This window comes from Neolamprologus multifasciatus, chromosome 3, assembly GCF_963576455.1.
Source record: "Neolamprologus multifasciatus chromosome 3, fNeoMul1.2, whole genome shotgun sequence".
Lineage (NCBI taxonomy): Eukaryota > Metazoa > Chordata > Actinopteri > Cichliformes > Cichlidae > Neolamprologus > Neolamprologus multifasciatus.
Genome location: NC_140441.1, coordinates 15,904,009 through 15,931,057, shown reverse-complemented (window position 1 = coordinate 15,931,057; position 27,049 = coordinate 15,904,009). Strand labels below are relative to the sequence as shown.

At 41.0% G+C, this 27,049-nt stretch overlaps 1 protein-coding gene across 9 annotated transcripts in view; it reads right to left on the bottom strand.

The window, feature by feature from the left end:
- The window catches only part of kcnip4a (potassium voltage-gated channel interacting protein 4a), a 155,611-nt gene that overhangs the window by 9,281 nt on the left and 119,281 nt on the right, over positions 1-27,049 (bottom strand). For 7 of the 9 annotated variants that reach the window (XM_085138707.1, XM_085138662.1, XM_085138672.1 and 4 more), the window contains one exon: positions 3,856-3,980. In XM_085138707.1, the coding sequence (XP_084994833.1) occupies positions 3,856-3,980 (125 nt within the window). Of the gene's footprint in view, positions 1-3,855; positions 3,981-5,070; positions 6,701-27,049 lie in introns of those variants that run through there. The other 2 variants (XM_085138657.1, XM_085138647.1) reach the window with 2 other exon arrangements.

Below are 27,049 nucleotides of genomic sequence, written 5' to 3'. Positions count from 1 at the left end.
ATGATGACATTGGTGAGCGAGGCTATTTTTCAATTGGGAATGGAGCCTGTGCGTCATCTTATTACCACATGCAAGGCAGCGCCCCTGCAATTCAATTTCAAGTTTATTGAAATAGTTACACTTTGACTTTAGGTCCCATCAAGGAAAACTTTGATCTTGCTGAGCTAAAAGTCAGGAACTCATTTATTTTATATTATATACATATATAACATTAAGCCAGAGTTCATTTTATTTTCATAAAGTATGCATCTGTGTCCCAACAACAGATGAACATATCACCAAATTAAAGATATAACAAATATCTAAATGTTTACATTTACATACATATCAATAAAATTAATTAGCTTATTTTTCCTGCTAGCACTCAATACATAAATATTTGCTCATGCACTTCTAGATCAAGACTTCAAGAAAAAGAAAAAAGCAACTAGAAAAACATGGGTTACATTTTCCAGGATGATCACCAACGTAGTCACTGTTTCCCTTTGTCCTCGTTTTTTTTTATTTTGCACATTGTTCAATGCCGTTCTCACTAGACGGACTGAGAGATCAGAAAGTTTATTTGTATTCATTTGATATGCTTGTAAAATTAGCTCATCCATGATAATGAAATCACACATCCAATTCAATCAAATGCAAAACTGGCCAGGCATGAAATTCCTTTTGGAGACCCGTGAAGCGAGGCGGCAATAAGCAGTGCGGGGAATGAAATATACCTACGAACAGACAAATCGCGACTGATCGAAAGTATGAGATCTTAATCTAATGCCCAAGTCAGTGCCCTGGACTGTGAACTGTGAAAGCTCAGAAGATTCAGTCAGACGTGAGGACAATATTGTGTTATTTTCTATAGTCTGAGGTCAAGGGTAGAAGAGACCTGCTCGACAAAGCGCTATATCTAAAACAAAGCACCACTTGTGCTACAAGTGAATAACTTGTAAAGTCTGTTATCAAGACAGATGACCTCATCCTTCCACCTGCATTGGAGAAGTTTGATTTGCTTCAAAACCCTGGATACCAAGGACAAAGGGCCAAACTTCTCATCATGGGAATCATGCCAGCTTCTATTAGTCTGGCTCGCCTTAAAAGCTTTCCTTCATTCTGCCAATATCACTGGGATAGGGCAAGACAAGATGAGCTGTTTGACCCCAGAAGTTAAAAAATGAGCCACACTCTAGATTTAGTGATGGACAAAAGCTATTTAATAGCTGTAATTTAAGCGTCATTACTCTTTCTCTTTGTCCAGTTTGGGGTCCTAGTTCAACCACATCTAACTCCACAGTAGACAGGAGCAACTGAGTAAACGGAGACGATGACCTCCTATTCCAATACATAAATGAATAAATACACTAAAAACATTATAACCATGCTAGTGGCTCAGTGAGGCTGTATTGAGGCTCTTTGATGTACAGAGGTAAATGCTAACATGCCAATATTTTACTGTTCTAAATAGCAAACAAGCTAAACACAGTGAGGATCATGTGAATTTCATTTTTTTTTTTTTTATCAAAAATCTAAGAATTTCAATTTAAAATTCAAGTTTAGATTTTAAAAAGGCAGATGGAGAATTAGGAAATGATACTGCGCGTTGTGGAAGGCCGGGCAGATCCCCATGTACTAAGAAGAAGTAAATAAAATAAAAAGGTTATATAGTGCTCAATCACAAGAGTTGCCTTTAGGTACTTTCTAGTGTAAGTTAAAGACCCTGCAATAACAGAAAGAAACCCCCAACAACCAGATAATCCCTTTCAAGCAAGCACTTGGTGACTGTGGGAAGGAAAAACTCCCTTTTAACAGGAAGTGACCTGTTTGGAAAGCCATCGGCTAGTTTGATAACTTCTGGGCTAAGACTTCTTGTTGAATTGTTGTCAGATGATATCAATGGTTTCATGACTGCAGTTTAGCAGTTGCAATCTTGGTTTTGCTGTCCACACTGTCTGCTTACCTCCATCCAACCAAGACCTGCTTAAAGGTGGCATTATATGGTACTCAGACTACGAGCTAACAAAAAACTAAAACCAGAACACTTCCAGTACCAAATGGAAATTGTGTCCCTTGCTAACAAATTCTGCATATATTCCTGATAAATCACCCAGAGGGGCAAATTAATATGTATGCCTTTTTCATGGTGCTCAAGGAAAGCTGAAGGGGCCACCTGAGTTATTTGGATTCATCACTTCATCCCTTCCAGTGGCAAAATAGAGAATGTCTTTAAACGCAAGCAATACTTTTGCTGTGAAATCAGGCAGCGTGAAGCACAAATTAAAGCCCTGATCAGAACACTTCTTACCTCTTACACCATCTCCAGTGGAAATGAACTAATGGGAAAGATTTGCAGGGACTTGGCTAGAGCACAGTGCAGGCAACAGGAAACTGAAGCCTCACAGGAACACCATCACAGGACTCTCACTATCCTCTTTCACTGCCAGATAATCTGGGTTGGGTTAATTCTGGGTCATCTTATTATGCCTCACACCAGAGATGACAAAGAAGTAAGGTGGGAGGGGTTGCAGGGGTTGAGGTATGACCTCATTATCTCTGACACAGTGAACCGTGTACCGAAGTTTACATTTTCTGCGGTAAGCACTTTTGGACAGTTTAACATTTAATGCAGGTTGAGCTGCTTCAGGAGACTTGGGTGGAAACACCCTTGCTCACTACAGCAGGTTGTAAAAGAATACATGAAATAAAATCAAAAGGAAAACAATGTTTTTGATGTGAAGAAAAAAGAGATATCCAAGACTAGGGATGGGTATCGTTTAGGTTTTATCTGATACCGGTGCCAAACCGGTACTTTTGAAACGGTGCCGGTGCTTAAACGGTGCTCGAACCGGTGCTCGAACCGGTGCTTAAAGAATGGAGAACACAAGCTTTGTCCAAAAACTTCTCATGTTCAGCTGTTTTTTTTGTAAAAAGATAACAATGTTAGCCTTTTCTGCAGCTATAGGGCATATATGGTATCACTCTTGGCTGGAAGCAGTGCTTAAACAATGGAAAAAACACAAATTTGTCCAAAAACCTCATGTTTAACTGTTTCCCACTTTTTCTTTGGTCATTTTAGCCTTTTTGGCCAGGGTGAAGGGAGTATCTGCCATCAAACAAGAAGGCAGCCGCATGTAGCTATGATGATGTTTGCTAGTTCACCTTACATGCATTAATGTAATAACGTGGTTAGCCTACTCAACGTAAATTAAACACGAACAACATTAAGCTACTCACGCAGAGAAGAACGGCTGCTGCTGCCATCATCATCCTCATCATTTCTGCTACACTGGCAGGGCTAGGGGCCAGGACTCTACTCTTCAGCTTTTTGGGGGATGTTGCTAACTCTTCGTCCGATAACAGGCACCACACCAGCAGTAGATGCGCTCGGTGTGAGGTCTCGCAGCAAGCTATCAAATACGGCGCATTTCTCGGCTTTTAAAAAAAGACGCTATGCGTCGCCAGGTGTTTCATCGGATTTCAGGTGTTACCTCCTTTCCACAGTATCAGCTTAAAGCACTTGTTGCAGGCTGCTGAGTTTGCATATTTTGCTGTGAAGTACAGCCAGACTTTTGACCGCTTCGTCTTGGACATTTTTAATCTGTAGCTCTGCTCTAAAAGAACGTACGTACCTGGACCCGCCTACTATCCCCGGAAACGTAAAATGATTGGCTACAATTCGAAGTGTATCACATCTCAGGAAAAAAAAGCACCGAAATAAAGCACCGACATGTGCGCTGCTTTTCGGTCTGGTTACTACCGTTTATGTCAGAACCGGTGCCATCATGGCACCGGACACCGGTACCCATCCCTATCCAAGACAGAACAAAGCATTCCAAGGTGTACATTATGTATGGTGGCCTCGTCACTTACATTCTTGAAGCCGCGGTAAAGAATCTGTAGCTCCTTTCGGGAGAACCGCGTCTGGGCTTCGAGTTGTTCCAGGCCTTCTGGGCGATGGCGGACTGCCGATAGTTCCAGCTCATCTTCGACGCTGTCTGGAGAGGAGAAAGAACAAGGTGAGACATGAAACGCGTCCTTGCAAATTTGTATTTTTGACACTAGAATTTTAGCTATCTTGTTACATTTTCAGCAAATAGATAATCAAATAAAACAAAAAAACAACAAAAAGCTCCATTCACAATGCCAGAACTCAGCATTTTACTACAAAATGTTATTGGCTCATGGGAAAATCCATTCAAGCGGATCAGTTCTGAAGTCCTTTCTTTGCCTCACACACCACATTCCTTTATCGGACCCTTCACAAAACCAAACAAAAAATCTGAATGCTCTTTTCTTCTCTACAACAAACATGACAGCAGAAGTAATTAGAGTTTTTTTTGAGACCCCGGAACACAACAAGCCCTCGTGGCAGAGAGCCCTTCATGAAAGAGGGTAGCTGAACCCTGTGAAATGTTTTAATGGGCCTTTAATGATAGCAGATGCTGTCTGGGCACTGTCACTGACTGCACTGTCCTCACAGCACAGTGTTTGACTTGTCTTGTGCAGGGTCTCTCATATACCTGAAGTGTGACACACTAAGTGCCTCATTAGCTCGAAGAGGCTTATTACGGCCCACAGTCAAAAGGCCAAATCTTTAAACGGACCATAATTAACCTGTTGCTATGGAACAAATGCTCTGCATCCGTTGGGGGATGTCAGCTGATACAAAGGAAATAAAAATGGCTATTTGATCTCATTCTCATCATCATATTAGTCCAGAAACTGTAGCATTACAGCGGTGTAATTAACAAATTTCTGTTCACCTGACCTGTTTAGCATCACATCACATTTTGCGTCACCGTGTAATTACGACGAAACTAATCTGCAATATGCGAGTGTTTTGTTTCAGTGAAAGATGACAGTTTTGACTGAGAACAGCAGAAAAACATTTTTATTCCCTTCAGAAAAGAAAGAAAAGATTTCAGGTTGCAGCTAAAATGCAGCTCCGTCAATCATGTGTGACTAAAGCCTGTACTGGCTGAGAAAAGACACAGAAACAAAAGAACATCTTAGACAACAGCAACAAAATCATCAGAGAGACAGAGTGAAGGGAGAGAGAGGGAGAGAAACCCTTGGAAGAGCCACTTGCTTTGATTAGTGGAGGATGGCTTTTTGGCTGTGGAGCATGGAAAGAGCCTCATGAGTCGAGCTCTCACCCCGTGCTTGTGGACAATCTGAGGGTAACCTGGGAAATACAGCATTAGGTCTTGTGGGTTACCCAGGCAACTAAGAGCCTCAGAACACTGTAGGACGCTGGACATGCAAGACGTGAGGGTCTAAGTTTGGATATGAAGCTAGCTGTCTTCAGGACAACAACACAGTGTTTTTGCTCTGCAGCAAGCAGCCTCAAAAGGAGCTCGGCTTGTGTCATTTTGGCTGTTACTAATTAGCCTTTAACACAATGCATAGCACACTGATGAGTAGCTATTCAGTTTTTAGCTATTCAAAATCCTCAGTATAGGTAAAAAAAAAAAAAGAAAGATGGATGAAAAGAAAGGAATTTTTCAACATTGTTCTGCTCATTCTGAGGAGAAGTTGTCATGGCAATATCTCCCTTCAAATGGGAAACTCATCCCGAAGAACAGGTTGAAGCATTTGCACCAAGGACGAAAAACTTATGTTACATCATGTGCCACCTACAACCCATTTAATTTTCAGATAAGAAGGCCCAGCGACGCTCTCCTTCTTGTTACTGTGACGACTTTAACTGCACTTTTATACCAAGAGCTCTTAATATAAGGAAAGTATGACAAAAAATATGTCAGACGTTTGCTTTAGCTTTTTTTGATTGTTTTTACTGTGGATATGTTGTAAAAACCTTAAATTTCTACAGTAGACAGTAGAAAACAGGACATTTTCTTGCATTTATCTGTTTATCTATTACTTAATTACTTTGGTGCATTATGAATGACCATGGAGGATGTATTTATCAGTAAGAAAAGCTGTAAAATTTATGAAAATGCAGTTAAAAGTCCAGCTTTTATGCAAACCTTCAAATCTCCCAAAGTCTTTACAGGCCAATTTGGTCCCAAGGCCTAATGTTTGACACCCCTGAGCTACACTACACTTCTCTTAATCCAGCCGAGAAACATCTTAGTCTGAACCAACTGGCAGATCAACAGACACTTTTATTCACTAGCACTGCTGAAGTTATCTCTGAATTTCCTTCACGGACAGTGCTCCTAACAGATAAAAACAAGACCAGCGAGGAACTTCTTCTTCTGTTTAGCTGAAACAGTACAAAGCTACTCCCATAACCATCTACGAACTGTCTTTGGATTCTGTGCTTTGTCTACTGAGCTAGTCCTTGGCTTTTAAACAGATGTGCCCTTATATCTAGATTTAGTTGAAAAGTAAAACAGAAAGAGTTGTCCTTTAGGCTGAGGTTTATTGCAAAGAGTGTTCAAGCCCTTTAAATTTACCCACTGAGCAATTTTATGTTGATTAGAGAAAGGCCTAAAAGATCTGTCAAAACCTGTAATTCCTACTTGTGTCAACAGTGTTTAGTTCTGTCGCCTTGAAGCTGCCAATTTGGGGTTTGCAGAGGTGGTGAAGAGGAATGGCGTCTTTTTAACCTTTTTAACCAAATTTATACTTAAAGTAGCATCTTTGTAATGACCTGAGAAGATGGCTTTTCCCTTTCCAAGATAACAGATCTTAACAGTGTTTAGGTGTCTGTGAAAGTTGCTTTTGACTCAGGGGGTTGGGAAGCATATCTGCAACTGGAAGGTCACCGGTTCGATCCCTGGGCTCTCTGTCCTGGTCATTGTGTCCTTGGGCAAGGCACTTTACCCTACCGCCTACTGGTGTTGGCCAGAGGGGCCGATGGCGCGATATGGCAGCCTCGCTTCTGTCAGTCTGCCCCAGGGCAGCTGTGGCTACAACTGTAGCTTGCCTCCACCAGTGGGTGAATGCGAGAGTGAATGAATAGTGGCATTGTAAAGCGCTTTGGGTGCCTTGAAAAGCGCTATATAAATCCAATCCTATTATTATTTCAATGCCATTTTGGTGTATTTTCTGCAGTTTTGATGCAGGTTGGTGAAGCTATGAACTACAGGTTCAGGACTGCAGAAGTGTGAGATAGGACTAGTTCGCTTGGTTACATTATTAATCAATCTCCAAGCACATTGTTCTCCATCAGTGTAAAAGACGGGCTCTGAATATGGAGGCTCATGACCTCGGGTCACGATGTAAGTTAATATCTCATCGGGTGTCATCTTTTCTCGCACATAATCAAGCTGGTTTCTTGACAAATGTGTTGCCTCCTCTTTAATTTAACAAAGTGGTGCATTCAAGGTAGGAATTGATGACCCCGCTACACACCCAAAAAAATCTTGTGTTGTATGCAAAACCAACGCGTGAATATGAAAACCATTAAGTAATAAGTCCACAGTGTTGCCAAAAAACTCCACGAGCCCATTTGCCCTTCCTCTCCAGGCTATTGTGAAAAATTTAGTTCAAGGTTTGACGGCAGCTGTGGGTGTTAAGACGAGTGCTGTGAACCATTTGTCAATTGTGCACCAAGCACAAGGCAGCGCTCGCAGGAGAAAATAGGAATAGAGATGTAGCTCATGGCATGTTTATAACTAACTAGTTAAGATGGCTGATGAGAGTTGCAAGAGGTCTCTATAAACCTGGGCTATAAAGGGATGTAGTAGTAACAATTACATCATTGTACAGAGGGCATGGAAATAGTGTCATAAATCTGCAGCCTACACCGTCATGAAGTGTAGAAGCAAACTGGAGGTAGAGGAAAGAGAGAAATGATCCTTGAAAAGGTTGTTGAATTAATGATAATTAATGTTAATATTATTCTTTTGGATCATCTACTGTTTGGATCAGATGTTGCAGACTTACACTAACGATGTATCATACTTATTTGTATGAATTCATGTATAAGCAAAAGTGGCTGAATTTGGAGGAGGAAGAAGCTCAACCAAGCTTAGCCTTAAGCGCGAATTTTTACTCCTAATTTTGACAAATACTTATTCCAGAGAGCTGGAAAGAAGCCCCGGCAGAGTCAATATTTAATGTGTCTCTGCCTTTTCAGCCTCACAGTGTATAAAGCATAAACAGTGCACACTGTGTTAATGGACCACAGGCAAACCGCAGAGCAGATGGTTAAAAGCTCTTAGGTCTGGCCTCATAATGACCAACATTATTGTGCACAACAAACTTGTTTGCTGTGAACAATCTCTTTCTGTTGAAGGCCGCTTCATATTGCCTCCTCTGATAACACAATAACTTTGAGATTTAGAGGATGAAGCTCTCATCTGTTCTCGTTACCTCGGTGACACACACACCTTCCTACCTGAGTGGAGAGGAGACGTCTGAGTGCCCCCTCACTGAGGTTGAACTAGACAGATGTTGCTTTTGTTATCAAGATATATTGGTCTTGACAGCAAGCTGGCTTCATCTGGAGGCATTACTGTGCTCCAGAGAGGCACCTTTTTCTACCTTGGAGCTCAAGGACATCATGGACAGGGGCCTTTAGTAGATTCTTTAGCAGCTGAACCGAGTTTAGGAGGCAGCGCAAACATTACAACGAATCTCGACTGTACTGACGCGACAGGATTACTTAGCAAGAAGGCAATAAAAGCTGATCTCTAAAGTGGAACGGAGTAGAGCTTGAGTGACAGAGTGCTTAATCAGGCAAGAAAAGAGCAAACAGTCACGGCTGTCTGATTAACAGTTGCCCTTTTATTTTATTGACAAAAAGGATTCGACGCGCGACTGTGTGTGATTCTCTGAAGAACAGCTCAAGCTGTGTCCTCCTGCCCCTTTGATAAAGGCAAAGTTCGCACCTTTGCCGGTATTGCACCGCTTGTGTCCAGTTCATTAAAGGCAATAAAACCGCTGTTGTTGTCCTGAAGAATTAAGTATATCATGCAAGTCTAAACATTTACTTCACTGGTTTAGTTAATACGTGCCAACTCATACCGTCATGCCATACTTTTGCCTTCCTCGAAAGAAAAAAAATGACCTTAGCAGCTTCTTGAGTGACAGCAGCTATAATAGTAGGCTCTGGCTGACTGTACAGCTCGCCAACAACGTAATTCACAGCCACCTCTGAGCAGCAAAGCTGCCTTCACTATTTTGGCCTGCAGCAATACAAGAGAATGAGACTGATGTCTCAGCAAAATGTAATTACCACAGACCATAGTGTAACACGCTTTGCAGACTATGGCCATAAAATGGTCTACCACACAGTATCTTCTTTGTCAATGCCCTGCAAAAACACTTGTATCCTGAAGAACGAATGTGAGGATATTTCCCTCCCTCCCAGTTTGGACTGATCAATCACGGCCCCGCTGCTACAGTCCCTTAATGTTTATTATATAAGGACCCATTTATTCCAGAGTTATAAGGTCAAGCTGGAGGATAAAACTTTACTAAATCAATCGGGTCTATAAACCGAAAGAGAGGGACTAATAAATACTTGACACACAGACACAACTGCTTACTATCAATAACTCTTGGGTCAGTGCTGCTGAGCTTTCTGCTTCTTTGTTGTGGTAAGATGGGGTACGTACAGTCTGAAGCTGCACACAGCCAAATGATGGCCTCGGGGAACACATAGGACAGATGAATTTAATACAGTAAGTGCAAAAGACCTTACTCGGTGTGGGGTTCAAATTAAAATGATTAAATTGGTCTTTAGTGGGGGAAGTCTGCATTTAATCTGTGTGAAATTGTCCAAGATCGTTTTTAATTTCAGCCACTGATAGGCTACATCAAAGCCTGGATTTTGCTTCCTCTCCATCCATCATTTACTTATTTGTTACAAGCTGCTTTTTATACGGTGACAGTCAAACACTGAGTGAACCATCAACATGTGTCATTTTTAAAGACCTTCTATTTTGTGTGTGTCTGTATCTAAGATTAGGTCTTATATACTTTAGCTCCAGCTGCTTTAGCACAGTGGTGCCAAGAAGGCAGAGCTCACAAAAGTAGGCCATGACTCCAAGGGAGCACAACTTATCTTCTAGCACCAACAGTTAGACAGGGTTTTACAGGCATTAGAAATGCTGATGTGCACTTGTACTGCTTCAGTCGGTGGTCTGAAGATGACCGTGACTGGACTGGAGAGTTTTGGTTACAGATGATGGCCAACTTAGAACAAAAATACTGCATTTAGGCACGGAAAGTGAAAACCAAGGTCTGGACATTGAATAAAACCTAAATAACGGAGCTTCATGTTTAAAATGTAAACAACAGCAGGTTTTGGTTACTCACACAGATGCGCTAAAGCTAGATGCTAGTGTCAGTTAGCTAACATGTGCACAATGGCATTGCTATGTTCAGAAATATTGTATCATTTAAGTATAATTTAAGTATCATGTTTTTACCTGCAGCCAAATTCAGAGATGCAGCCCTTGAATTTGGACAATTAGTTTGCCATGTTAGCAACCTAAAATGTTGCTATTCAGCATTATACCCATGGTGCTGCTAGCGTAGGCTAACATTAAGCATGTAAACAGAAAAAGGGGGAAAGCTACATACAGAAACCAAAGGCTGATCATGACAAAATCTCAAATTCTTTAATACATCAATGTTTACACATCCTTAAATTTATATTCATGAAAAGGATTGTTTTTCTGCCCTATTTTTGAGCCACGCTATACAAGACACTGTTCTAGATTGCTGATGCCATATAAACGGAGGGACGGAAAGAGCTGTTGATTCTGATTTTGAAAGATGGTGATTTTCACTCATTTCAAAGTCAGTGCTGGGAAATGAGACCAATGGTGTGATGAGTGACCACAGTCCTTAAATTTTAAAAGAAAGTAATAACTCCCCCTCAACTCCACCATTTGGTTTTGGACTATAAAATCATTGTCCCGAAACATATTTTACACACTGTGGCAGAAAAGTACAGAGCTCCCTCAAAGGTTGTTTTTTTTAATCCCTAGGGAAAGTTTTCTGTAGTGGAAACGTGACTTTAGATGCATGTGCAGCACATCCTTAACCTCATGAGACCTGAGCTCTTTTTTGGGATGCACGAGATGCAGCAGACACGGGGTCTCAGAGGTTAAAATAAATTAATAGAAGGACCAAAACTTCATTTAAAGTAGCTACAAAAGATACCGCAGATACACCACATGTAGGGCTGGATCAAAAATTAATCATTAAGTGGTGTTTTTAGTATCAGTTTCCATAACAGCCTCATGTCATCATGCTAAATCTATAATAAACAGATGTAAAAAACAAAAAAAACCCTTCTTATCAGATTGGCTTTAGTGCAGAACACTTCACTTTAACAGCAATAAATAGATTTTTAAATAAACTCTTATGAGTTATTGCAGCTTTTCTAGAGCAATGAAATAACAAAGATCATAACAGAGACAGTAAATAAGTGATGTAAATAGCTCTTTTCAAAGCGTCACTTACTATCAAAACCTGCCTGAATTCAATTCAATTTCAATTCAATTCAATTTTATTTAAATAGCGCCAAATCACAACAAATGTCGCCTCAAGGCGCTTCATAGATACAGAGAAAAGCCCAACAATCATATGACCCCCTATGAGCAAGCACTTTGGCGACAGTGGGAAGGAAAAACTCCCTTTTAACAGGAAGAAACCTCCGGCAGAACCAGGCTCAGGGAGGGGCGGCCATCTGCTGCGACCGGTTGGGGTGAGAGAAGGAAGACAGGATAAAAGACATGCTGTGGAAGAGAGACAGAGATTAATAACAGATATGATTCAATACAGAGAGGTCTATTAACACATAGTGAGTGAGAAAGGTGACTGGAAAGGAAAAACTCAATGCATCATGGGAATCCCCCGGCAGCCTACATCTATTGCAGCATAACTAAGGGAGGATTCAGGGTCACCTGGTCCAGCCCTAACTATATGCTTTAGCAAAAAGGAAAGTTTTAAGCCTAATCTTAAAAGTAGAGATAGTGTCTGTCTCCCGAATCCAAACTGGAAGCTGGTTCCACAGAAGAGGGGCCTGAAAACTGAAGGCTCTCCCTCCCATTCTACTTTTAAATACTCTAGGAACAACAAGTAGGCCTGCAGAGCGAGAGCGAAGTGCTCTAATAGGGTAATATGGTACTACAAGGTCATTAAGATAAGATGGGGCCTGATTATTTAAGACCTTGTATGTGAGGAGCAGGATTTTGAATTCAATTCTGGATTTAACAGGAAGCCAATGAAGGGAAGCCAAAACAGGAGAAATATGCTCTCTCTTTCTAGTCCCTGTCAGGACTCTTGCTGCAGCATTTTGGATTAACTGAAGGCTTTTCAGTGAGTTTTTTGGACATCCTGATAATAATGAATTGCAGTAGTCCAGCCTGGAAGTAATAAATGCATGAACTAGTTTTTCAGCGTCACTCTGAGACAGGATATTTCTAATTTTAAAGATGTTGCGCAAATGGAAGAACGCAGTCTTACATATTTGTTTAATATGTGCGTTGAAGGACATATCCTGGTCAAAAATGACTCCAAGGTTCCTCACAGTGTTACTGGAGGCCAAGGTAATGCCATCCAGAGTAAGAATCTGGTTAGATACCATATTTCTAAGCTTTTCAGCACCGAGTACAATGACCTCAGTTTTATCTGAGTTAAGAAGCAGAAAGTTAGTGGCCATCCAAGTCTTTATGTCTTTAAGACATTCCTGCAGTTTAACTAATTGGTGTGTGTTATCTGGCTTCATGGACAGATAGAGCTGGGTGTCATCTGCATAGCAGTGAAAATGTATGCTATGTCTTCTAATGATGCTGCCTAGGGGAAGCATGTATAATGTAAACAGAATTGGTCCTAGCACTGAACCCTGTGGAACTCCATAATTAACCTCAGTGTGTGAAGAGGACTCTCCATTTACATGCACAAATTGGAGTCTATTAGATAGATATGATACAAACCACTGCAGCACAGTACCTGTAATACCTACAGCATGTTCTAATCGCTCTAATAGGATATTATGGTCAACAGTATCGAATGCTGCACTAAGGTCAAGAAGGACAAGCACAGAGATGAGTCCACTGTCAGAGGCCATAAGAAGATCATTTGTAACCTTCACTAAAGCTGTTTCTGTGCTGTGATGAACTCTGAAACCTGACTGAAACTCTTCAAATAAACCATTCCTCTGCAGATGATCTGTTAGCTGTTTGACAACTACTCTTTCAAGGATTTTTGATATGAAAGGAAGGTTGGAGATTGGCCTATAATTAGCTAAGACTGCTGGGTCTAGAGATGGCTTTTTGAGTAAAGGTTTAACTGCAGCCACCTTGAAGGCCTGTGGTACATAGCCGATTATTAGAGATAGGTTGATCATATATAAGATCGAAGAATTAATCAATGGCAGGACTTCTTTGAGCAGTTTTGTAGGAATGGGGTCTAAAAGACACGTTGATGGTTTGGAGGAAGTAATTATTGAAGTTAACTCAGAAAGATCGATTGGAGAAAAAGAGTCTAACTTAACATCAATGGAACTAAGAGTAGCTGTAGATAATATTACATCTGTGGGATGATTATTGGTAATTTTTTCTCTAATGATAAAAATTTTATTTGTGAAGAAGTTCATGAAGTCATCACTAGTTAACGTTAAAGGGATGGTTGGCTCAAAAGAGCTCTGACTTTTTGTCAGCCTGGCTACAGTGCTGAAGAGAAACCTGGGGTTGTTCTTATTTTCTTCAATCAGTGATGAGTAGTAAGCTGTTCTGGCTTTGCGGAGGGCTTTCTTATAAAGCAACAAACTATTTCTCCAGGCTAAATGATGATCCTCTAAATTTGTGACACGCCATTTCCTCTCCAGATTACGAGTCATCTGCTTTAGGGTACGTGTTTGAGAATTATACCACGGGGTCAGGTACTTCTGATTAGAGACCTTAGTTTTCACTGGAGCTACAGTATCCAGAGTCGTACGTAGTGAGGTGGTGAAATTATTAACAAGATAATCGACCTCTGTTGGGGTAGCGTTCAGATAGCTGCTCTGCTCTGTGTTGGTACAGGGCATTGACGATGATAACAGTGGCTGGATTATATTCTTAAACTTAGTTACAGCGCTTTCAGAAAGACATCTACTTTGATAAAGTCCACTCTCCACTGCTGCGTAATCAATTATTGTAAATGTAAATGTTATCAAGAAATGATCAGACAGGAGAGGGTTTTCAGGAAACACTGTTAAATGTTCAGTTTCTATGCCATATGTTAAAACAAGATCTAGAGTGTGATTAAAGTGGTGGGTGGGTTCTTTTACATTTTGAGAGAAACCAATTGAGTCTAACAACAGATTAAATGCCATGTTGAGGCTGTCATTTTTAGCATCTACATGGATGTTAAAATCACCCACAATAATTATTTTATCTGAGCTCAGAACTAAATTAGATATAAAGTCTGAGAAATCAGACAGAAACTCTGTGTAAGGCCCAGGTGGACGATAGATGATAACAAGTAAGACTGGTTTCTGAGTTTCACAGCTGGGGTGGACAATGCTAAGCATCAGGCTTTCAAATGAATTAAAAGTCTGTCTTGGTCTTTCATTAATTAATAGACTGGTGTGAAAAATTGCTGCCACACCACCCCCTCGACCTGTGCTTCGAGATTTCTGGTAGTTAGAATGACTCGGGGGTGTTGATTCATTTAAACTAACATAATCATCCTGCTGCAACCAGGTTTCTGTAAGGCAGAGTAAATCAATTTGTTGATCAATTATTAAGTCATGTACTAACAGAGACTTGGAGGAGAGAGACCTAATATTTAATAATCCACATTTCACTGTTTTACTCTTTGGTTCAGATGTGGATACTGTATTGTTCTTTCTTTGTAAATGTTTAAGTTGTTTGTTGCTGGTTTTTAGTTTGTTTTTTGTCTTTTTGGAAGTAGACACAGTCTCTATGGAGATGGGTTTTTGGGGGGGTAGCAGGAGGAGAGAAGCTGCAGAGAGGCGTGTAAGACTGCAACTCTGCTTCCTGGTCCCAACTCTGGATAAATCTGACTTCCTCACATTCACCGAAGTAACCACTGAGACTGGCCATCGATAAGCTCCAGATGACACTTATTACACTAACACACTTGAACCAAACTCAAATCTGATGTTATCTTAACCCATGCTAACTCCTAATATAGCAGGTTCTGAATCCTGGCAATGCAACACAGGAAACTGAGGGTATCAAGTTAATCACAAGGCTGTGCTGTTTCCTCTGTTGGCCTTTTAGGGTCAAAATATGCTAACATAACAGCCAGGTATGGATGACTGCAATGGTTGTCAAACGCACTACTGACTCAGATATTAAATAGTTCATATCCAAGAGAAAATAAAATGAGTGAATTTTAAGTTTGTTGGCCAGCATGATTTGATTCGATCATTTTTTTTTAGACACAATATGGTCAGCAGTGATTTTCTGGGATCCTCCAAGTCACCTGTGTGAGTGATTGTATGTGGCGGAGGACACCAGTGCTGCTGTCGCTTCTATCTGCATCCTGACGTGCATCTGGTCGAGAATCAAACTGGTTTAAACGAAGTAATTAATCGCTCTGCACGAAATGGGATTGTTTTACTAAGCTAGAGATTTAGTGAGGCATTGGTTCACTGAAGTGCCAGTGATTCCAACGATATTGGATAGTCCGTCAACAAAAATATATTGCCCTTTCAACAACTTCTGCTTTATAGGTTTTCTGGGGTTTATAAAAAAAAAAGCTCTTTACAAAGACAACAAATGACAACATGCCAGACATAATTTATTAAGAGATGGATGGTATTGGATATTTTGAAGTGTTTACTGTCCTCAAGCCAGGTTTTAAAGTCAGTGGTTCCCCAGGGGTTAATCTCTTAACACCTTAATCTGTCTCCTGGTGGCCTCGAGACAGATCAAAGTTGGAGTAGAGTCCGAGCAGCGCCACCTCTTATCAGTCAAGTTTTACATTACAACAAAACACACGGCAATTTCATGGCATCTGCAGGGTCAGTGCCAGCTTAATTTGACTGGATCTTAGATGCAGCACAGCTATTTGCTTTTCCTTAAACATGCTTCATATCATTGAATGAACCAAACAGAGGCCAAATGACAAGAGGCTGTAAAAAAGGATTGTTTGATTGGATGGTATTTAAGTCGATGCTAGTGACTGGTAATTGCCATGCTGGTTTGTCAATACCTCGATTTTCAATTTAAATTCTCTCATCTTTCTAAAGGTCACCTTGGTATTAGTAATAGTCTGTATATGGAACATTTACAGAAGGTCATACAGTCAATTGATGAAATTCAGAGGCAAAGCCTTTTCGGTCATATAAATCTAATCTACTCAGCCGGAGCCAGGGGCTAGGATGCTTCTTTTAAGCTCAGTGTTATTTGGCTGTAACACTACCAGTGTTTAAGTCCCAAGGCTGCATGCTGTTTTTGGGGGACAAATGTGGCAGACACTTGGCAGCTAGCAATTAACTGAAATTACACCCAGAGACAAGGGATGAGGGCAGCAGATGAGCAGTGTCTGGCAGCCTGTGCTTGCATGATTGGCACGAGTCCTAAAAAAAGGCCAATGTGATGTGAAACTGACCTGAAGTTACATCAACTCTGATGTCACAAGCTGTCTCCCAGCAGAATACTGAATTGCGCTAAGTGTTGTGTGGCTATGTTGATTTATTGCTCAAGATATGCTTCTATCAACACGAAAACATCTGTTTACAGATGATACCTCTGGTGCAGATGCTAAATATAATGAGCATGTATTAGTGTAATGCTTGCATTACAGTATGTTAACACGTTGAGCGCAGCCAGATTATACAGATACGGGTAAACAGTTTTCAAGCTACAAAGCAGAGCAGTAAATGGGCTTTAGCTGAACACTTAGAGCACTTTGTACTACAAGCATCATTCACCCATTCACACAGTCATACAGCAATTTATTCTGTGCTTTTTGGCACTTTCCCTAACATTCACGCGCACAATCACACTCCAGTGGATGAACTGGGGGCAACTTGAGTTGCAATACATTGTCCAAAGATGCAACAAGCAGACTAGAAGATGCAGGGGTTAAACCACCAACCTTCCAATTGATACACAACCTGCTCTACCTCTTGACCCGCAGCCGCCCAGTGAAGCAGAAGGTAAGCTGAAGGTTACCTAAGTCACATGCCACACCTCAGAAGTCTGGCATCAACTTAGATGGGGGTGATGTCACTGCATCAAGACAGTTGATCCTGCTACAGTAGTAACATTGGAAGCACAAGGAAAAACTGGATTTCGTTTGCTTCTAACAAGCTCGAGTCATTCATCCATCAGTAGTAATTCAGCCGGGTCACAGCAGATGGCTGCCCCTCCTTGAGCCTGGTTCTGCTCGAGGTTTCTTCCTGTTAAAAGGGAGTTTTTCCTTCCCACTGTTGCCAAAGTGCTTGCTCATAGGGGGTCATATGATTGCTGGGGTTTTCTCTGTATGTATTATTGTAGCATCTACCTTACAATATAAAGCGCCTTGAGGCGACTGTTGTTGTGATTACGCGCTTTATAAATAAAATTGAATTCAATTCAATGCCTGGTTGCAACCCATTCATGGACAGTGCCTGATTCTCCATGAATCGCTTATTTACCAAGTTATAAATACATAAAGTAATAGTACAGATTGAATGTTTTACTACTCTTTACATACACTGCCATCATCTTGGATTGTAAAGCCGAAGATTGCAGGACATGTCCAGCTCTCCAAGCCAGGAATTCAATTTGGGGGGGCAACTCAGAAGTTAACAAATGGAACATAGCATAATGGCTAGTTTATGGTGACTGCATTCACTGTGTCCCATACCAACTGGGACATCGTAGCCCTGTCGCTTGAGGCGTGCAGGACTCCCTGCAGTCTTCTCCTAAATGATAGGTGTTGCATTAGCGATTATGTGGGAGTAGAGGGAGTCAGAAAGTCTTAGCTTTTCAGGCTGTTGCAACGTTTCCTTCTGTATAATCTGGGAATCTCTGAGCTCCTGTACTTCCATATCACCAACATGGTGGTAAAGGTTGACATGATCTCACGACAAGACAAAACGACACTAAAGAATGGAACACACCAGTAACTGTGAAGTCAATTTCGGTGCGTGCTGGAGGGCATTCAAATGTGGTATCTACTCAGATGAAAGTGACACCATCTATATTCAACACGGAACACAGCTGTTTGGGGAAATACATACTGAACTTTGGAAATATGCCAAGTAATAAAACTTAATAGCAAAGAGGTTGAAGAGCAAAAGCACCAGTGAATCCATCATCTCCAGAGCCGCCAGCAGACAGACTTTGCCTCTACCTGAAGCACTCTGAACCCCAGAGCTGCCAGCAGTGGACATCTGCTGATTACAACACATTTTTTTTCATGTGTAAGATCTGCAGATGCAAGTCAGTGAGAGATAAGTAATTGAAACGCAGTCCCTTTTGTGCATTGAGAAGGCCTCATGCTATAGCAGATAAATGAGAAGAGCAAAGAGGGAGGTGGATACAGACCTGCCATTTGTTTCCATTTTGGTGGCCACAAACACAAATAGGCTCTGAGACCAGAGTCAGCCAAAGCGATATGTCATTTCTGTTATTTAATAAAACAGTTTCTTATGGCAGGCAGGAAAAATGGCAGTGTAATCGCTGTAGTAATAGGAAAGAGTTGGAGGGCAAGGTCAGTCGAGCAAATTTCTTAGACCACATGGAACAGTGCAAACTCTTTTTGCTGAGATATGAATTTATTTATCCAGAGACATATTAAAAATTCTGCTGCCAGTAATGAAAAGAACATCCAAACGAGCCAATCCAAGGAGACTGGGAACGGATCCGTGTGAACAGAAGCCTTGACTATTCCCTTTACAGCAGGTTAGCTATTACAAGACAGAAGGCAAAATATCTCCAATTACAGTGGCTCTTTACTGGCACCAGGAACACATTATCCAATGCTTTCCACCATTAGTACAATTTGCTACAGCTTCTATGTTGCCTAATGCAATAATAGTAGTTTTAATTAGTTTAAACAAGCGGATACCGAAGACATGTAGGAACTAATTTTTCATGCTGAGTATGGACCATAAAAAGCTGTCCTTTCCTGTTCTGACCTGAGTGTGAGTGACTGCACTGACTGGTGGTCTGGGAACCGGGTGCCAAGGTTCTTTATGAGCGAGAGCGGACTCTCACGCCGGCCATAATGACACACCATCACCATTTATTGGAATCTGGGGGAAAGAGCAGTCTATGTTTTTAATTGCAATCATTTGTCATGTGGAAGTGCTTCAATAATAGTCTGTCTCTAAGAAAGCGTTGCTACAGCAGTGGAAGAAAAGGAACTTTGTCCTTTCTTCTCCAGTCATTTTAAAGGTTATAAGATGGGACAAGGGAGGGAAAAGGAGGTTTATCATACTTCAGCTCCAAAGATTAGAGCTTTCACGCCAAGAAAAAAGGATACCCGGAGAGGAGATGGTCTTTATGACTAACTTCAGAGTGAGTCATCCTTATTCCAGCTGCTGACACTGACGCTACCAGTCACTCAGAAAAGCGCATCAATGGATTAATGGATTTTACCCCAGACAATGTTTACAGTGTAATTCACATCAACAGTCTGAGATGCCAAAACAAACTTTTGAACTCACATCCAATTTTCTCCATAACCTGCGGCTCAGCCAAAAGACGTGATGTGATCACTTGAAGGGGAACAAAATGGCCCCAAAAGTTGATTAACGTTTTACTTACTTCCTCCATTATTTCTCTGACAGTGAGGCTTTTACACTGCCACCGCTATTGTGATGAAAAGGAAGTAGCCAGCTGGGATGATTTATGGTCTGCAACACCAGCCAATAAGATCCAAATGAGCTAAGTGATTTTTTTTCTTCCTTTTTATTCAAATATAGAAAAGTATTATTTCATGTGCTCGGACTACATTAACATTTTCCTGTAGCTTTACAGCTGATGATGTATGATATTTCCTCAGACTCAGTGCAAATTCAGACTTGTCCTTGCTCAGCAAATGGTTTCAATATAACAGAGGAATCTCTCGTGATATGAGATTGGTTTGCAAGAGGTACATTTCAGCACTTTATATTTCCCAGTGTCCCAGTTCTTTTTACAATAGTGCACACCACTAAATTCTTCCAAAAAGCCCTGCTGTTCAGTTAGTCGAGGAGTTAAAATCAAAACAAATACAAGAAACATCAGTTGTGCCCAAACATGCAGACCCCCCTCCCCCAGCTTCCACCCACAAACAACATAAAAATAAATCCTCAGTGAAATTAATGGGGACTATAAACCCCATTGAATTCACAATCAACCATAACAAGAAACAAGAAACATGCATTATGAATAAGAACTGATGTCCTTGGTTTAATTATGGACAATACTGTTGCTGGAATGATTATTCATTTTGCAGGCTAATTAAAGCCAGAAACATGCTGAATGAGCACGCTTATTGTGCAGCCTTGATTAAAAAAAAGAAGAAGGGAAAAGCACATGCAACTTCAAAGGTCTAGAGATGGTTGAAAGAAGCAAGGCTCAAGCTTAAATTAACCCCAAAAAATGCAACACCAAATCCTTAAAAACTTAGTATATTCACAAGACAATGTGCTTTGGAGGTTGTGTCCTACATCGCTGCGCTGTATGTAAAGGTCATTTAATTAAGTGCATCTTTAAGTATATATTGTGCCTCCTGCTCACTCGTCCGTGGGGAGCTTTTTCATGCTGCCATCACCTGTCTCGCAGCATATACATCCTTGCCTCAGAAGCATGCAGCTTACTTTTATCACCACTTATTACCAGTGATGTTTTCATCAACATTGATTGCTTGTGTGATACTTGCCCTTGCTTTGCTGACTCAGATTGTTGGGATAAGTCCTCTTACTTCCACTAAGATCCACTGCCAGGCCTTTCTTGCCTCAAAAGACACCATGAGGACCCGTAACGCAGCACAGGTGGTTGCTTTAAAGCATAGAAAGTAGCTAAAGGAAAATTAGACCATTTGACTGTTGTGCTTTAAATTTACTGCTGAGTGGATGAGAGATTAAAGCGCTACAAAACACTTTACACTTCTTTACCTTTGACTGGATTTGTTTCCAATCTTTTAAAAGTTTGCCTGCTGGAGTAATTATTAGATTTATTTCCACAATGGACACAGCCAAATGAATTTACTGAAAAGACTGTAAATGCCATCCATCATAACAAAAAGGATGCTAAACACTTCTGCTGACTCAGCTTTGATGATGGATATGTGACTTAAACAAAACAATCCCATAATAAAGATGCACTAAACCATCTACGATGTCCAAAAAACAAAGCGCTTGAATGAAAAATGAACGCAATGCACTTAAGAAAATGAAGAATACCTTTTTGGTATTTTACAGTGATAAAAATCCCTCACAGGCTGTATGCCTTAAACAATATCATAAGTATGTGTACAGACAATGAAGACATAAAGACCAGCACAGTTAGCTGTCATTCTCCTACTGCAGGGGTGGCTATGGCGGAGCTTCCTCGGATTCAGTAAAATTAGCAAGTGGTGGAGGCCAGCAGGTGGATGAGAGAAAGGGGAGGCAGGAGGAGAGACCCGAGGCAGCCGCCGGTCCGATTGTCAGGTGAACTGAGCTTCAGGTAAGAAGTTATGACCTGCAGTCTATCTGGGTCAGATATAAACCAAGTTTAGGTGGAGTTTATTTTCATTGTGCTGACTTTTTACAGTCAGCTACAATAACTCGTACTGCGTACTAGCTAGTTACTACTACTACTACTAGTTACTACTACTAGCTAGCAAGACGGAGTTTCTATACTGCTGGGTGGGTGTTATGATGTTACTGATAGTGAACTTTATTTAATTCATAAGGTTAGTTAGTAGAGTTTCCAACCGTCCCGTAAAAAGACGGAATCGCCCCGCATTGAGAGAAAATATTACGCGTTTCGTGTTGAGGTGAAAAGGAACAGTTTGTCCCGGACTTCAGCTACAATGAAAAAGGCACAAAGCTGGAGTTATTCTGTCTTTGCTGCAGAGCTGCCTCTTCGCCTCTCATTCTCTCACCTCTCTCTTCTGTTGCTACTTTAATCATGAAACTGATTAATGATCAGCTAATCGGCTTTTCTCTCTTGTTTGTTTATCGCCCACTTTGTGCCAGAAAGAGGACACGTTTAAGCTTGATCAGCTAGAATTTATTTAATATTAATTTCTAGTATCATCTGATGTTTGCTGGAGCCACAGCTGTAAAGCTGCTGGTCTTGATATCGGTTTGGATATGTGGTGAGAGGGAAACATGAAGATGAAACCAGGAGATGTCCTTACTGAATCATCAGAGCTGAACAGGTGATGGAGAAACAGGTTTACCTTTTAGGTGACATGAATGAGTTGAAGGGAAGTTATGAACTGTTTCTGAGAGACAAATAACACCAGGATCCTTTTTCTAAGTAGCTGACAGCTGGTAACTGTGCAGGTGCGGGTCTAGCAAAGTGTTGCTAGGGGGCCAGCTAGGGCATTAACAGGGAAAGGGGGGCACAAAGAAATACTTTCTTATTCTCATTTAAAATCTCTCGCTTTTATTAAATAATTATCTGAAGCTTACAACCAGAGTTTTTATCTGACATAAAATGTATAGAAATCACACATATAACATCGAAGCAGCTGGAATCCACAGCTGTGCGTGTTCATGGAGCTTGCATTTTCACCTGCTGGACATCACTACCTGACAAGTTTAACTGTCTTCAGAACATTGCAGAGGCCTTATTGACAGTATTTGGCTCTACATTTCTGTGTGAGCAGATTTTCTCTCACATGAGTGTCCTCAGGTCGCCGTCTGAATGCTGGACACTTGGAGACCTGTGTCTCTGAGTGGGAGACCAGAGATCACATTAACATGTGTGTCTCTGTATTAACAGACATTACATAGTGTGTAACTGTTAATATAGAGCGTTATTAAATTTATTGCTAATGCAATCATATGGCACATTGACTTCTGAGGAAATTTTAAATGGCACTCGCCATCAGAAAGGTTGCCTACCCCTGTCCTACTGTATGGCCAGCTTTATGCCGAGATGATGTGATTATCAATGACAGGCATGTCAGAACAGCTTGATCATAAATAAATGCCACCAAACAGCAACAGAAAGGTCACTCATAATTTTGGATGATAAAAAATCACCAGCTGTGGGTTCCAAAGATTTTTACACAGCAGGCTTTAGACATAACATCTTGCTGCTTATTAACATTAGCTGAGCACGATTATAACACTTAGCAAAGCTTGGTTAATCCTTAACACCCAGTCAAAGAAATCTGAAACAAAAGCGGTGTCACAATGAGCTCATTAAGCTCTAACTATATTTGCGCTATCAGCATGTTCATCTTCTTAACTTAGCACATTGATCTAAAATGTGTTAGTTATGTTTAACAAAAGGTGCTCACAAGCTAAAGCAGTGGAAATGGACAGCAGGACATAAAAATTGTCTAAAGACAATTAATGCAGTATCTGTAGAGATATCGAAATGTAAACCAACTGGTGGTGCTTCAATTGGCTTCATCCATATGACGTGCATCCATTTTCTTCCCCCTTTCCAATTCAGGGTTGCTGAAGCCTATCCCACCTGTCACAGGAGGAGAGGAGGGGTACACCCCACACAGGTTGCCAATCTATTTGCAGAACTAACGCATAGTGTCTTTTCTCCCATCTTCCTCCCATCAGCCCAACTGGTGGCAGTAGATGTGATCCATCCCTGAGCCTGGTTCTATCAGAGGTTTCTTCCTGTTAAAAGGGAGTTTTTCCTTCCCACTGCTGAAAGCTTGCTCAAAGGGGATCGCCTGATTGTTGGTGTTTTCTCTGTATTACTGTAGGGTCTTTACCCTTCAATTTGCCTTGAGTGTTGTTGTGATTCGCCACTATATAAAATAAATTGAGCTGAATTTAACTGAATGATAACAGACAACCACTCACACCTACAGGCAATTTAGAATTTTGCCTCACCATTTAGAATCCATCATGTCTTTGGACTGTGGGAGGCAATCAGAGTACCCAGCGAAAACACACACTGACACAGGGAGAATGTGAAAACCAGGACCTTCGTCGATCATTCTTCAAACCATCCATTAGATATGTGATTATCAACAAAGTAATGAACAACATGATGTGTTTCAGATTACGTACCGCCATACTAACACCCACTATTCTATGTGTACAAGCGTGTCACTAAGTTGATCTCAATGCTGTGCTTTCAGTTAAACTGAGAAGCACTCAATTCTTGCTTCCTTTTATCCCCATTTCAGGCAAAGGAAGGGCCAATAAAGCAATTTTTAGCTGCTAGAAAGAGGGTACACCAACACCAGCGATGCTAGTTAGCTGTAGCTCGCTAAAAATCGTAGATTTATTTCAGCCACTGTAGACTGCGTCAAATGTCATCTTACGTAGGTCCCTGGTACGCCGTGTTCAGCTTTACCCCTTCACCTTTGATTTCACACGGCCTTGTGAAAATGCATGGAGAAGTAAGCTGTAACATACTACACGATAGTACAAGTGTCCAAACTGACTGAAACTGCAGTCACCATAAGAGTGGCTATGATGACGGTCCAGTTAATTGCAGGTGATTATAATGTCTGGCTCTATTATCTTGGCTTGATTTTTTGAGTTTTTGTCTGCATCACCTACAAGCATAATTTGTTGGTGCATAAGAATCCTGTCACTTATGTACCAACAAATTGAGCCAACATGCTCATTAGCACTTTATTGCCACTCTAAATAAATAAATAAATAGATAAAAACAAGCAATAGGGAACAAAAAAGGGTCCTGATCAGTTGCTGACACAAATTCTTTTTATTTGCCCGCCTTTGAAAATCCAATTAAGGTCACACAGAACATAAGAACATTGTTAGATGCATGTGGGTGCTGAGATGCTCTGTCCTCTGAGCCGGTAATAAACAAACGGCAGGTCCAAATTGACACAGCGTTCCATCACCGTTCTGGTAATGCTGTAATTGCGTGCAGTGTGTGCGTGTTTGCAGGGCTACGGGGTTACGGTCAGGGGTGTTGCTGTGTACAGCTGAACCAGAGAATAATTCATCATTTTGTGACATACTGATTAGCCTGCACCTTGAGGCTTGAGTCTTTACTCAGCAGTTTGCAATACTGCATTATGTAAGTAGAAATGTACATACGTGTGAGAAGGATCTGGATATGTTTGTGAATAAGCAAGTGTAAGAATCTACATTGTTATTCGCTATTCTGCAAGGAGGAGGAGAAGGCTTGGTGGTTGATTATTCAGCAAAAAACAAGCAAACATTTTGGTGTAATCTCATGTAATTTCTCCATCTTTAACTCAGTCTCTAATAAAAGTGGTCATTACATTATTTCGCTAGCCGAGGTGGGCAAACACTTGCCAGCTGCGCTGCCATTCTGCCTCTCTAAGGATTAATGGTAACAATACAAGCACACACTCATCAGTTCTGCTGCATTCACAATTAAACTGAAGCAAGTGACTTTTGTGCAGCTTGCCAGACCTTACTTTTATTCACAGTGAATGCTCTGGTGATTGTGCACAGTCTGATGCAATAGTCCTGTTATATTTCTCCAACGTGAAAGCATGCCAGGAGCAGGGAGAGGCTGTTAATAAACTATTTCTCAGGGTCTGAGGTCCTTACAGTCTGTGAAGTTGAAATAATCAATCCCAGGAGGTCAGACTTGAGTTTTTACAAAGGGTACAGTTTCTTACTTGCTGCCAGCTGACTCTTTACAGTAAAGAGCGGAGCAGTGCTGGGACATCCAGAGCGTGCTCTCGGCTCGAGATAACTCCCGTGACTGGAACATTGCCAGTTTAAATCTACAGCGCAGCTGAGAAACTCCCTCAACATTTACCCCACACAGGCTTTTGAAACAAAGACCTTTATCCTGCAGAAGCCCCAGCGGAGCAGCTCAGGTGGCCTGCAGTAGAGGGATGTGATCGTACTGGGCAGCTCCCAGCTGTGAACGTGTCTGACTGTATGAATGTTAAGCAGACCGTGCTCTTTCAGTGAACCTCTGTCCCTGGAGGTTTCTTCAAAAATAAAAAATAAAAGGGGCAAAAACAAACTATTTTAGTTATTGCAGAACGTGACAGCTGCTACAAAGGTAAATCTATACAACTGTGAGGTTTATATACAAGTGAAGCTACGCAGATGCTCGGCGGTTAAGACTGTCAACTCAGATATTTGCAAGCACAAGCCCTGAATCCTGATCTTAGCCTGGCCTTTCTAAAATGCAGTTCTTTTAGTTTTTCCCCCCCTGCTGACTTGAAAATATGAACGCTGACTGAATAATGACCTTAAAGTTGTTTTCTGTTTTGAAAATGCAGAAAAAACATATTCAGAAAACCTGTTTCCACTCATTATTAGCTCCTCTTTCTGCAAGAAACTTGCAAATGTGCAGAATACCCTTAAACTATTTGGAAACATGCTTGTTGTCTGTCCTGCTGAATCCTGGTTGAGATGATCAGTTTGTGTTTAATTCAAACCTCGCTTCATGACATTTAGATTTGTTTAACCAAGCAGTGGAAACAGGGAACACAACTGGTCTGTCTCTATAAAAGATGCCATCTAACACAGTGCAAATTTCTCCTATTTACACATTAAGATATCTGCACTATAGAAGCAGTTACAGGGAAACAGAAACTGTGGAATAATGTGCTGTTGACTAAATATATTCAGGCCTTTATTGGCTTTTAGCTTGCTTACTAACAAGATCTTTAGATGGAAAGAGCAATTTATGTCAACATGGGATCTGTGAAATGAAAAAAGGACCTTTACTAATTGAGCAATCAAGAAGGGAATAAAACTAAAAAGTAATTCTTAGTTGCACCTCGAGTTTTGATGATTTATTTGCTTCTGTATGGGCTTAATTACAAAATTTAACTTCTTTCTACCCCCGCGTGCATCGTGGGAGATTTTAAGACTACACACAGCTTGCGTTTGCCAGTGTTAATATGATTACAAAAAGATTTGTGGCCTCTCATTTGAAAACCTATTTGCCTAATGAAAAGCATTTCACGCGCATTTTCAGCCCCTCTCCCAATATCTTTTTACCATTCCCTCGTCCTGAAAACGACTGCAAACACCAACAAAACATCGATATCTGTATTGACAGCCTGTCGGGCACCGCCGGCGCAGGCATTCTGTAAGTAA